Consider the following 12,736-nt stretch of genomic DNA (forward strand, 5'->3'; position numbering starts at 1 on the left):
CCTCCCTAAGTGTAAATGTATAGCAGAGCATTTTATAAATCAATCCTGATACACATAAAGAGAAATATATGTGAGATGCTAAGATTTTACATTATTGAATAAAAATTGATACTCATCCAATCAAATAACATTTGTAAGTGAAGTGAAATATACAGTGTGATGGAGCCATATTACATTATATTTTAGATGAGATTTATTATTTAAATGCTGAGTTTTCTTATTCTTTCAGTTAAAATTGATTGAACATATACTATGTTCCATGTACTTTTCCAGGTTCTGAGGATGCATAAGCAACTTTAGCTCAGAAAAATTCCCTAGACCGTTCACTAGCAAGTAGGAATAAAAACATCATAGCTAAAGCCTGAGTCTCAAATGAAGTTAAGCATTTAAATCATACCTGGCTTTCTTCCATGCAATTTGCTCAGGTTAAAAAGCAATAAGCAAAGTGAGCTCTGAGAGAGACCAGATAACTGAAAACTCAACAGCTAAAAGCAGTTCTTCTCAAATTTTAGACGGCATCCAAATCTCTGACAACCATTATGTAAATGCGTACTCTGGGGCCAGCCAGGAATCTGCATTTTCTCTGGTTTGGTTTGGTTTGGTAAGATCCTGGATAAATTTAGTGCAGCTAGTTCCAGGACCATATTTGAAGATATGCTGACCTCTGCAAAGGAAGCAAGTGTCCAAAGACTGACCAAACTTAAACTCCATTATCTCCATCCATTTTTACTTCTAACTTGTAGGAAAATATGAGTGATTGAAAATTTATTGTGGCTTTTATTTCCATTTGCAGTTAAAAACACACAGGGAACAAATAAGTTTCTCATCTGATAGGATCACAGACAATATTTTAAAGATATTTGCAAAAAATAAAACAGAGAAATAAAATATAGTTTGTATATTTGCCTGAGGCATGTTTTTTTAAGATACTTAAAAAATCATCCTCATTTACCCTCTTAAGAGAAACTAAAGACACATACAAAGAAGGAATGTCTGGGAAAAAAGCCATGACTAGCAATGACCTGTTGGAAAATGAGAAACATTTTTAATTACTACCATGTTTTAGCAAGTTTTCTATATCTCCAAATCCATGGGACCATGACCGGTATTTTATGTTTCAAAAGTATACTTCAATAAATTATTTTAATAAGTTTTTACTTAGATATGATCATAATATTTGTTCTTTGAATGATCCTTCCTTTTTCAACTGTTATTTTCTTGCTACAGTCCTCATCTTTTGAATTTTGAGGTTGTTGAGAAGAGAACTAGTTTAACAGTAAAGTACTACATCATTTTTGTTGCCCTGTTGAGTATGTAAATATTTTCTATATGGATTCAACTCTTATACCTTTAATAGTTTATAAAATATGTCCACTTTGGACAGGCTAAATAAGGATCAACATAAGACCAAAAAAAAGTTTTACATAATCATCTCAAGTCTAAATGCAGTTACATACATAAGCATTCTTATTTTACACTAACTTCCGGCTCCCATTAATAAAATGGGCTTTACAATTTTAATAACTCTACATCTCATTAAAAAATGTCAACTTATTTTTTGGCAAATATGATTCCAGGAAGATGTTGAAAGTACAACTGACATAGAACAGTGAATAACACCTTTATTTAATAGCTAATATAAAACAAACCTAGTAGATAATAGTTACACAATGGGGGCTATTTAATGCTGAGTTGTAGGATATGAAAAAATGTTTTCAATTCACTTGGGGGAGTAAGCCACTCCTAGATGTCAGATGTTTGGTGATGCATTGTAGCATGGTGGACAGAAATACCCAGGGAATTCCTATGTAAAGCCATATCTCAAAGCCTGAGTGATGTCACAGTGAGTGATGATAGAAATTTGAGAGATGAGATGCTATATGAATGTATGGACATTTGTAAATGGATTAGTAGTGGCTGCACTACATAGAAGAGTCTTGAAGATAATCTTAGTCTAAGCCAACATTTCCCAAACTTGCCACTGAGATACTATTTAGAGCCTTGAATCAAAACAAGATCCCATTTATTTCAAAGCAGTTACAACTAATACTCAAGGAATAAACTGATCACCTGGTAGGATCTGGTACAATGATTCATAATGCTTTTATTTATTTATTTATTTATTTATTTATTTATGCATTCAGTCATTCATTCATTTGCCGGGCCACGCGGCTTGTGGGATCTTAGTTCCCGGACGTGGGATTGAACCCGGGCCCTCAGCAGTGAGAGCGTGGAGTCCTAACCACTGGACCGCCAGGGAATTCCCCATAATGTTTTTAAATTTGTAGAAATACCAAAACCAAGTGTTGCTAGTGAAAATACCACTTTCCCAATTGCCACACTAGTTTGGGTTTAAAATAGATGTTTCTTCTGGGGATTCAGTCACTTCCTGTTTGTCTCATATTTAAACCAAAACCAAACCAAAACAAAAAACCATAGCAACTACTTTCTGCAGAATGCGAGCATGCATTTATAAAGGGTGAAACTCAATGGAATGTTAGTTCTCTGGGTTACTTCTAATCAAAATTTTCTCAAAAATGGGCCAATAAAAGTGGAAAAAACAAAGCATCTTTTTAGGCCAGGGTGTCAGTGCTACTCTCAGTATTTTACACAATATGATGCTGAACAACAAATTGGGAAATTAATATGGCGAATATCGAATTTGACTGAACTAATATTACTGAAGGTGAGTGGAGATGTGTGTGAACTTCTGGAATTTTTGGAGCAAACAACATGTTACTAGCACCCATAAATTAGAATATACTAAGGAGTATCCCTTCTCTTAATCCAATATACCAACTCTTGAAGGTAAAAAGAATGTTAACGAGAATATCTAGAAGAGTGTATATGAAAAATATCCAATTCCATAATATATATATACAGATGTTACAGTTCTCATTTACAATGAAGTGAGATGCTCCTAACCATCAAGAAAGCCAAATAAATCTCATTTTTACTTAAAAAATCAGAAAATCAATTTGTTCAAAATATATTAGGCATTTATTATGCCATGCACTTTATTGAGGAGTAAAAATTCAAAAAAACATGGTCTTGCAAGATGCTTACAATATTAGAAATATATAAGTAAATCTCTAATGACAGTAAAGTGTGATAAAAATATAAAATTTGGGGATTTAGCACTTCATTCATAATTGGCTTCAAAGAGATCTTTAAAACAGGAAAAAATGCTAGCCATTATAAAATGTTGCAAAATTTGTAAATATAGATGGTAAATCAAAGAGATTAAAAATTTCTTGGCATCCCACCTTTATACATTCCTGTATTTTTTTTCTGATTATAAACACACCAAAAATTTTAAGGGTCTAGAATGAGACTAGATCTTTCCAGATACACAGATTTTTAACATGCCTATTTTAGAATAGTTCCTTTCTGAAATATTCAGTTATTTACTGAGAGGTTAAATAGCTTCTTTTGGTTATGTAATCTGACCTGTAGAACAGACTGGATAGCAAGAGGTAGTTTGTTTCATCTATTATTTAAAACAGATTTTCTAGCAGCACACTCTAACACTGAGTTTAAAATTAGTTTCAGGTGTTGAAACTTTCTATGATGTTTTGCTCCATCAACTGCCACTGAAAGTGGCATATCCTCTATTTATAACTCACTTTATTTCCCAAGACACTCCTAAGAAACTTCAGGCTAAGGTCAATTGTAAGAAACATATCCTTGGGCAGAATATAATTACTAGTTATTTCTAGAATTAATTTTTTACTGTAGGTATTTCCCCTCAAAATACACCAAGGATAGCATTTAAGATATAACTTTTTCCTTACATCTAGTTAGGAACACTAGATGTGTTCAAATAAATAAATTAGAGGTTAAATATATTGAGAATTTTTTAAAAATGATGATAGTTCAAACTCTAATTTTCAAATTATCCAAGAAAAACATATAAAGAAAACAGATTTTCTATATGTTTGATATATTTCAAAACTTCCTTGCCCATACTTAAATCATCATGATTTCTCCCCACAGTATATGTTCTGTTCCACATGTAGTGTACTAGTAATACTTAAGGATTGGGCTGGAATGTTTGTATCAATCAATTATAAATTGAAACAAGTTTAAAAACAGCCCCTGACACCTCATAGCCCATGAGGATGTCACTGTCAAAAAAACAGAAAATAACAAATGTTGTTGAAGATATAGAGAAATCGGAACACTTGTGTACTGTTGGTGGGAATGTAAAATGGTATAGCCACTATGGAAAACAGAAATCAGAAACAGAATTACCATGAGATTCAGCATTTGCATTTCTGGGTATATATCCAAAATAATTGAAAGCAGAGTCTGGAAGAGATAATTGCACACATATGTTCATAGCAGCATTATTCACAATAGCCAAAAGGTAAAAGCAACCCAAGTGTCCCTCAACAGATGGATGGATAAAAAATGTCATATATACAGACAATGGAATACTATTCGGTATTTAAAAGGAGGAAGTTTTGACATGATACAACATGAATGAACCTTGAGGAACTTACACTAAGTGAATTAAGCTAGTTAAAAAAAGATAAATATTGTATGATTCTATTTATATGAGGTACCTAGAGTAGTCAAACTCAGAGAAAGAAAGTAGAATGGTGGTTGCCAGGGGCTGATGGGGAGGGAGGAATGGAAAATTCTTGTTTAATGTGTGTAGAGTTTCAGTTTTGCGAGATGACAAAGTCATGGAGATTAGTTCCACAGTGTGAGTATACTTGACACTACTGAACTGTACACTTAAAAATGCGTAAGATGGTAAATTGCGTGTGTGTGTTTTACCACAATGGAAAAAAAATTTAAATTAAAAAAAGTCCCCGATCTTTAAGAAGGCAACTAAGGAAACATTTTACATTCTTATTATTTCTAGAGCCACGGTTCGTCTAGCATGATTATGCTGAAACTATCTTTTTAAAAACTGATTCAAATACCCCAAGTTTTTAAAAGGTTAAATTAGTGAGGAAAAACAAAGCATGATTTATCATCCCTTGGGAGTATCCATAAGCCAAACACCTTTGCTTAGGGCAATATTCATAAAGAAAGACCAGAGAAAAAGAAAGAAGAGAGCTCTTTACACATGACATATGAGGATATCGTAGAATTTGCTCTGGCTTGTGATAAATATATACAGAGCAAATCAAATTACAGGATGTCCTATTTTAAGAAATCCCATTTTCTACACAAATGAAATAGGGCTTAATTTATCACATTCTGAAAGTATCCTTTAATATTCTTTGAAATAAGGGATTCCATTACATCACTTAGCTTATATGTGAAGACTAAAGTACTTGTCTCAAGAGGTGGAGGCAGTGGCAACGTGTTAAAAACCACTGTCCATTGGAAATCAATCCATAACAAAGATGACACTTCTAAAATTATAATGTAAATCAATGAGGGAATATATGATTCCATTTTCAAAAATGTGCTTCATGTACAAATGTCCAGGAATGCATCTACTGTGTAAAACAGCATCTAGTTTTAGTCATATATGGCATAATTCAAAAACAAAAACCACACTCAACCCTATATCTCTGGGTTAGTAAGGCAGGAGGAACAAAAATGAGCCATATCTCAGGTGCTGGGGGATGTTATTTGATGAATTAACTAGGAGCCTAGAGGAAACTAAAGTTGCTGTCCTCTGACTGGAACATTCAAGTTTATCATTTGTGTGTAACATAAAAGGGCAATTTAGATGTTAAAATTTAATCAACATGAAACATTAATGCCTTAGGTTGAAACAGAGAATAGCACAATAATGGCATTAGAAAGGGTGAAAATAGCACCATTACTCTCATTGACATCATCAACGTGTTTGCTTCAGTGAACTGTACCTCCAAAATGGAAAAACAAAAAATTCATTTGTAAGGAAATTATCATCAATACTTAGCTTTCTTCTTGCCCAACTGCAGAATGACCTACATTCTACAAAGGATACAAAAACATCTAACTGAAATATAGATTTTTCTTTATTTACAACAGCAACATTTGGTAGATTTCCCTGACCTTCTTTTGGTTAATATGACTCATTAGGAAAATTTATAATAAAAGTTGATCATTACCAAATGAAAAAATGAAATATTACTTTTGGGTGGCCACTAAGTAGTGTTTAATATTCACTAAACAAACATTCATTTGGTCATCCGCCTACAAGTCATTAATTTCCTACTATGTGCCAGACATATAGTAATGCATATGTATATATCTATGTGCAGACCTATTAAATATAGGTGGGTTTTGGAATGAGAACCAGAAGACCTTGCTTCTGAGATAGTACACCCCTCCCAGCCTCTCCCAAGTACCATTTCTATAGCGATGATTCCTACATCTGTAGCTCTAGCCCTAACTTCTCTTATGAGCCTCAGAATCATATTTCTAACTACCAACCAGACATTTCTATCTAGAAATCCCACAGGCACTTCAAATTTCACAAGGTCAAATTGTAACAGTCCTGTATGTATGCATGTCCGTGCTCATACATGCCAGGCACTCACAATGTACTTTCAAACCAATATTAACTCTGCCCACTCTTATTTTACTTGCCAGACCCAGCTCAAGTATTGACTCTTCTGGGAGCTCTCCATGACCTTTCTAGCAGAATTAATTGTTACTCTCTCCATATTCTCGTTGTACATACTATATACCCTTAATACAATATTTACTTTTTCTTGTCATTAGTGAATTTTTATAATTAATGAATTAGGTATCTTTTGCCTTTGCTACATCATAAACCTTTATGGCAGATGTACTGTTTCATTGTTGCTGTCTCATTTTTGTGTCTGAATGGATTAATTTAAAAACAAATAAAATGGTGTTTTTACACGGAAATTCTGTTTCAGTAGGTCTGAGCTGAGACTTGAGGGTCATGGCAACGTCCTGTAGCCACACTGCCCTTTCAGTGATACCACACTCCAATGATAGATGTTCCTGGGTTTGCAGCAGTCCAGTAGTGGGAAATACTTTTAGGCAGCCCTTTCAGCAGCTCTTAAAATAACACCCCTTAAAGCAAACACCTATGGCCTATGAAGCCTTTCTTTGACTTTAGTACATGTCGTTCTCACTGAACTGCATCCCTGAGCAGCTCATATGGTGACATGTTTAATGTAGCTGGGTTACCCAAGGCTTGCAGAGATTAGGCAGCTGTCAGTAAAACATTCGGGAGGGCTTTGTGAATTGCTTTCTAAAATCACTCTAAATTAGCAATTAATGGAAAAATTTTGACAACTTGTTCAACACGGAGTACAGTCGGATAAAAATCAACCTCTGGAGAATTCAACACTGTTTATCATTAATGCTAGAGTATATTTAACAGATAAATTTTTTCCAGAGTAGTCATCTCAATTTATTTCAGTGGATATCCTTGATTAGTAAATTCTTTCTCCCCCCTTTAAAGAAAATTTAGAAATTATCTCATCCATATAGTAAAGGGGAGGAACAAACTTGGGGAGGAATATATGAATATGTAGTTAGGGATAAATGGAATTAATCTTTTTTTATGCATTGTTATAAGTAACTAACATTTTTCAGGGAACAGTGATAGGTTATTTGTACTTAGAGACATGTATTCCATTGTTTATTTTAAGTGAACTATATGCATGGGTTCATTGAAATGCTGGCATGGTTACTTTTTCAATTACATTTTCAATTATTTCACACTCACAGGTTACACAATTAATTGTACTTCTGTAGATCACTTTGACCCAGAACTAGAAAATATTTCAAAATAATTAAACTTTACTAATATAAATACGTACAGACTTAGGCTATCCAGTTTTTTAAAAGGCTAGCCATGTGATTTGGCATCAAGGAGATACACCCTAAATTGAGAAAGTTAACAGTGAGTGAGTGATGAAGTTAAGGGCTAAGCCAGAGAACAAATCAGGGTAGAGATGTTCCTTCTATTTCTTGATAATACGTCACGTAGAAAGCGTCACTTCCTCTGAAAATGTTCTCCCAATGTCCCAAAACGATGACAAAGTACCATAAAAATACCCTATAACCTACAAGAAGACAGGCAGTGAATACTTTGGTGAAGTTCTTGGGTAATGTTTGAAAAAGTTTTCAGCAAATACACACACACACACACACACACACACACACACACACAAAGTAGAAAGAGAAACTGCCTACAAAAAAGATCTTTCAAAACTAATTTTGTAAAAAACAAAATATTTTAAAGGAATCTTCAAACTTAAGTATTTGCAGGTGGAAATACTAAATTCCAGTGCCATCTAAAATGTATACATTTTCCTTTATCTTCTGGTATCACATATGGAAAGTTTATGAATGGATAAGCACCATGGCCTGACCTAGAAATGAATTAGGGCAAATTTTATGGTAAAAAGGCAGGAAAACAACAATATTCTATACTATTTAAGAGTAAAATTTTTACTCTTATTTATGCATTTACTTATTTTTTCATAGCCTTGAACTTTAGGTCTCCAGAGGCAAATACATTCATTCAGTAAATATTTACTGATTGCCTATGATTTGCTAGGCATTAGTGGAGAAATGTGAGAATACAAAGATGACACTTACATTCTCTGCTCTTAAGACACTTATAACTGACTTGGAGACACATACATGCACACAAATATATTTTACTGCTATATAACAACAACTATATAAACCTGTTAAAACAATCTCTGTAAACAAAAACTGCTTTTTTTTCCTGTATTTCTTAACTCCCTTTTAGTACCACTCAGTATATTACTCAGTTGGTTCAGATTTGCAATTGAACAGCATGTAGTGGACACCAAGCCAGCATCTGAGTGCCAAAACATTTAAGGAAAAACAGACATGCCACAATACTAATACAAGGTCAGCACAACCTGGCCAGTTGTGAGGAAGGGCCAGTCTCCCCTCTCACTTCCAATATTCTCATATATGGAGAAGTACAACGTGTTTTCCTAACAATCCATGCTTTGTATTTGTCTATGCTCCAAAGTATCGATACTTTTCTTCAACCTAATCCCATTTACTTTTATTTTCCACCCCATCTTCTTGAAATAAACTTCCTGTGTCCTTGATAATCGTATATTATTATATTGAGGGTCATAACATCACTACTATTTTTTAACAATATATTTATTCTACTTTAGGTAAGAATCTTTGAAATTGACAAAATTAAATCTTAATAAATTGGACTTTACAAATTAAGAATCTTATCAGAAGGAGTTGGGATGGGCTCATTTTCCTTTTTTGCAGTTTTTTCCTGTGACTTTAACTGTTAAGCAGAATTAGAAAATTTAAGTATGTTCAAATATAATATTTGGTATTGAAAACAGCAACAGCAAAAATATCCAGTCTATACCCTGCATCAGTATACATTCTGCCCAGCCTGCAATACGTTCTACATTTTCACACTTGGAATCCCTGTTTTGAATGATGGCACTGAAACTCTGTGCAAGTTCCTTAACAAACATTCAAATATACTCACAAGTCTTAATAGTACTAAGGCAAGAAGTGAAAAAATACATATTCACTTACGGGTTTTGGAATGAGAAAACTTAAATAAGGGTTTAAGGAGAAAAAGATTGATTTGGTTTTCAGATTAACTCTAAACATTCAATCAGCAGAGCCCCTGCGTTCCTAAAGTGTTCTGACCAAATGAGATTCTGGTACGAAAAACAAGATTGTATAACAACTTTTTTTTCAAAGTGAATGAAGTTTTTAAAAAGCGTGTTTAGCACCAACAACTTACAAACTACAAACATGAAGACTACAATTTACAAATGGAATGCTTCCAAAAGCCGGTAATCTAGAACTTGGAATGCATCCTCCCACTGGAACAATGCTATAAAACGACAGCTAGCTTTCCAGAACAGATGTACAAACTGTTTTTAAGAGTGTTCTTAATATACCATCTATCTGCACTGAAAAATAACCAAAACAGCATCATTGTGATACTAGTAACAAAAAAATAATAAAAAGAAAATATACATAATTGTAAAACCATGACTGCCTGGCCTTCAAGAGAGAATATGTAAATGACTCAGAGTGAACAGATCTAAGAATGTCAAAAATTTTTGTATAATTCAAAACAATAGTGTTGGACAGGTGTAGAAAATTATTAAAGCAAAGTTTTGACTGCCTGAAGGACACCTCACTCTCTAGCCCGCCATCTTTCTTTCTCTCTCTTTGCCTAATACACTGAGCAGAGGTAAGTTGGGCCCTTTCCACCTGGAAGATAAAAGCCACACAGAGTAAAAGCACAAACACAGAGTGAAGGAGGAAATCGAGAGGGGACTGGAAGGTGTATCTGGGCACTTTGAGGACACGGAGGCCATCCTTAGCTCCAGAGGCCGGCATAGTTCCCGTGGAGGCCGGAAGGGAGAGGCCCCCCAGCGACGAAGAGCTTCATCTCGGGCCAGTTGTAGCAGTGCGTGTAGAGCGCGTTGGGGAGCTCGCCGATGCCACCGAAGTAGTTCACCCACAGGTCATCGTGGTTCAGCCAGCCTCTGCCACAGGTGAGCTTGAGCTTCCTCCCTGCGGGCCCCGGAGAGAAGTGCGGGCTGGCCGAGGCCCTCTCCTCCAGGAACGTCTGCGCGCGGATGTCATAGAAGAGCAGGCAGCCGTGGCCCGTGCCCACGGTGACGATGTGCTGGTAGAAGCTCAGGGAGCGCACACCCGTGCCGCCCTCTCGGGAGCACAGGGGCCGGATGTTCTGCTGGCGCTGCCGCGGATCCAGGAAGGAGACGTGGGACTGGGAGCCCACCGCGTACAGGGACAACTCGTCGCAGTAGGTCAGGCACACGTTCTCTCGGCAGTAGGGCAGCCTGATGGACAGCAGCCTGGACAGGTTGCTCTGGGCTTTCCACAGGTGGAAGTAGCCGTCCAGGGACACGGCTCCCAGCTCCTGGTTCTTGCCGCTGAAGGCCAGGGCCCGCACCTTGCGGTTACTGGGGTTGGTGCTGGCCCTGGGGATGGTCTGCACGTCCCTGGGACGGATGTGGGCGTACAGGGGGAGGCCCGCGTCGTTGTGCCAGGCGATGCTGCCGTGGAACATGTCGGGGTCCATCTTCCAGAGCGCCACGGTGCCGTCGCGGGAGCCACTCACGGCCACCGTGTCGCTCATCCAGGCGATGGCGAAGATCCAGTCCTTGTGGCCGTGGCGGTCGCCCAGGCACACGGGGTCCAGCGTGGGCAGCTGGTAGACGGCCAGGCTGTTGGGGTTCTCGCCCCCGGTGGCCAGAAGCGTCTTGGAGGGATTCAGCTGGATGGCGTGGATGCCGCAGCTCGGCTGGGCGCGGGCCGACCCGGGCCCGCGGTCCCGCATCAGGGGGATGCGCGTGATGTGGCCCGACTGCACGTCCACCACGAAGAGCGTGTTGCACTTGGTGCCGCACACCACCTGCCTGGCGTTCAGCCACTGCGACGCGAACACCTTGTTGAGGGTGCCCAGCGCCAGCTCGCGCTCCCTCAGCAGCTCGGGCAGTTTCCGCACCGCGTAGCCGCGCAGCTTGCCCTCGAAGCCCGGGAGCCCGGCGCGGCCCCGCGCCCCCACCTCGCGGCCCTTCAGGTAGTGCAGCAGCGAGCGCAGCGCCGCCGGCCGCTTGGGCTTCTTGGGAGGCAGCGGCCCGTCCCCACCCGCCGCGAGCGCCGGCGCTTTCCGCTTCCTGCTACCTGTTTGCCTCGCCATGGTGGACGGCGGGCGAGTGGCGGCGGCGGGGGACCGGGGCGGCCGCGCGGCGCGGAGCCAACAGAGTCCGGGGCGCGGCGGCGACGAAGGCGAGGGCGGCCGGGCCGGGCGAGGAGAGGTGGCCGGGGGGAGCGGAGCGCAGGCGGCGCGCGGCGGCTAGGTGGCGGCGCGAATCGAAGCGAGGGCGGGAAGCGCCACCGCTGGCGCGGCGGGAGCGAAGTCGGTGTGGGACGAGGACGACGCGGGGGTCGAAGGTGAGGGTTCGGAGGCGGCGGGGGGGAGCGGGCGGGGAGCTGGTGGGAGGGAGGACACGCCGGCTGCGTGGATGGATTTGTTGGGCCTGGGATGTGCTGGGGGCCTCGCTGTAGGACCCCGAGCTGGCCATGTGCTTCTGACCTAGCTCCCCACTAAATGACTGGGGATATTTTGCCACTCTTAGAACAGCAGCCGGGCAGCCCCTCTGCTGGAACCTAAACAGTTTCAACCAAATAGAGGTACATATATTTTTTCTCCTCAAATTGAGGTCTCTGATCTCCTGCAGTGCAGTGGCCTGAAGGATGCCTTCTGAATGCAGATCCCCGGGGCCCCACACTCTGGTCAGGGAAATGTCTGGGACACCTTGATCAGGTACTGCCTTGAGAACATGGCAGGCTGAGCTGACATGGGAGAAAGGGTGTTCCGTGGAGGTGCTCGCTTCCATGGTAACTCAGAGCCCTGAGAAGGTGGAGAGGAAGTGTCAAGGGGAGGGGCAGCTTCCTCCCTGCTCCTAGGTACTGTCCTCAACTCTCAGTCCCAGAGTCTCATGTGCTTGGGCATAGTCCCCCGGGGCTTTAGGGAGAGGTCCTGAGGGATGGACAAGACTTTCACAAGCAGACATGAAGATAAAGAACCTTCCAGAAGGAGACAACCACAAGGACAAATGATGAACAAGTATAAGAGTTCAGAGGGAGGGCTTAATCTCCGGAAGTGGGTGTTTCATGCTTTGCTCTGCTGTGTCAGGGCAGCCAGTCCAGTGGCAGGCTCGTAGCCAGGCATGCTCAGTTACACAGTGATAATGTGGCTCTATGAGGCTGGTGGTTGATACCCATTCTGCAC

The 12,736-nt window shown here is 39.9% G+C and overlaps 1 protein-coding gene across 1 annotated transcript; it reads right to left on the reverse strand.

Annotated features, from left to right (window-relative positions):
• Positions 1-8,431: 8,431 nt before the first annotated feature.
• LOC101277862 (DDB1- and CUL4-associated factor 12-like protein 2) lies at positions 8,432-11,874 on the reverse strand. Its single transcript, XM_004280520.3, has one exon. The coding sequence runs from the start codon at positions 11,639-11,641 to the stop codon at positions 10,292-10,294; it is 1,350 nt and encodes a 449-aa protein (XP_004280568.1). The 5' UTR covers positions 11,642-11,874; the 3' UTR covers positions 8,432-10,291.
• Between the last annotated feature and the right edge of the window lie 862 nt (positions 11,875-12,736).

This window comes from Orcinus orca, chromosome X, assembly GCF_937001465.1.
Source record: "Orcinus orca chromosome X, mOrcOrc1.1, whole genome shotgun sequence".
NCBI lineage: Eukaryota > Metazoa > Chordata > Mammalia > Artiodactyla > Delphinidae > Orcinus > Orcinus orca.

Bases quoted from the DNA above. Each gene is read 5' to 3' on its own strand.
- LOC101277862 (XM_004280520.3), bottom strand. From the start codon at position 11,641: ATGGCGAGGCAAACAGGTAGCAGGAAGCGGAAAGCGCCGGCGCTCGCG.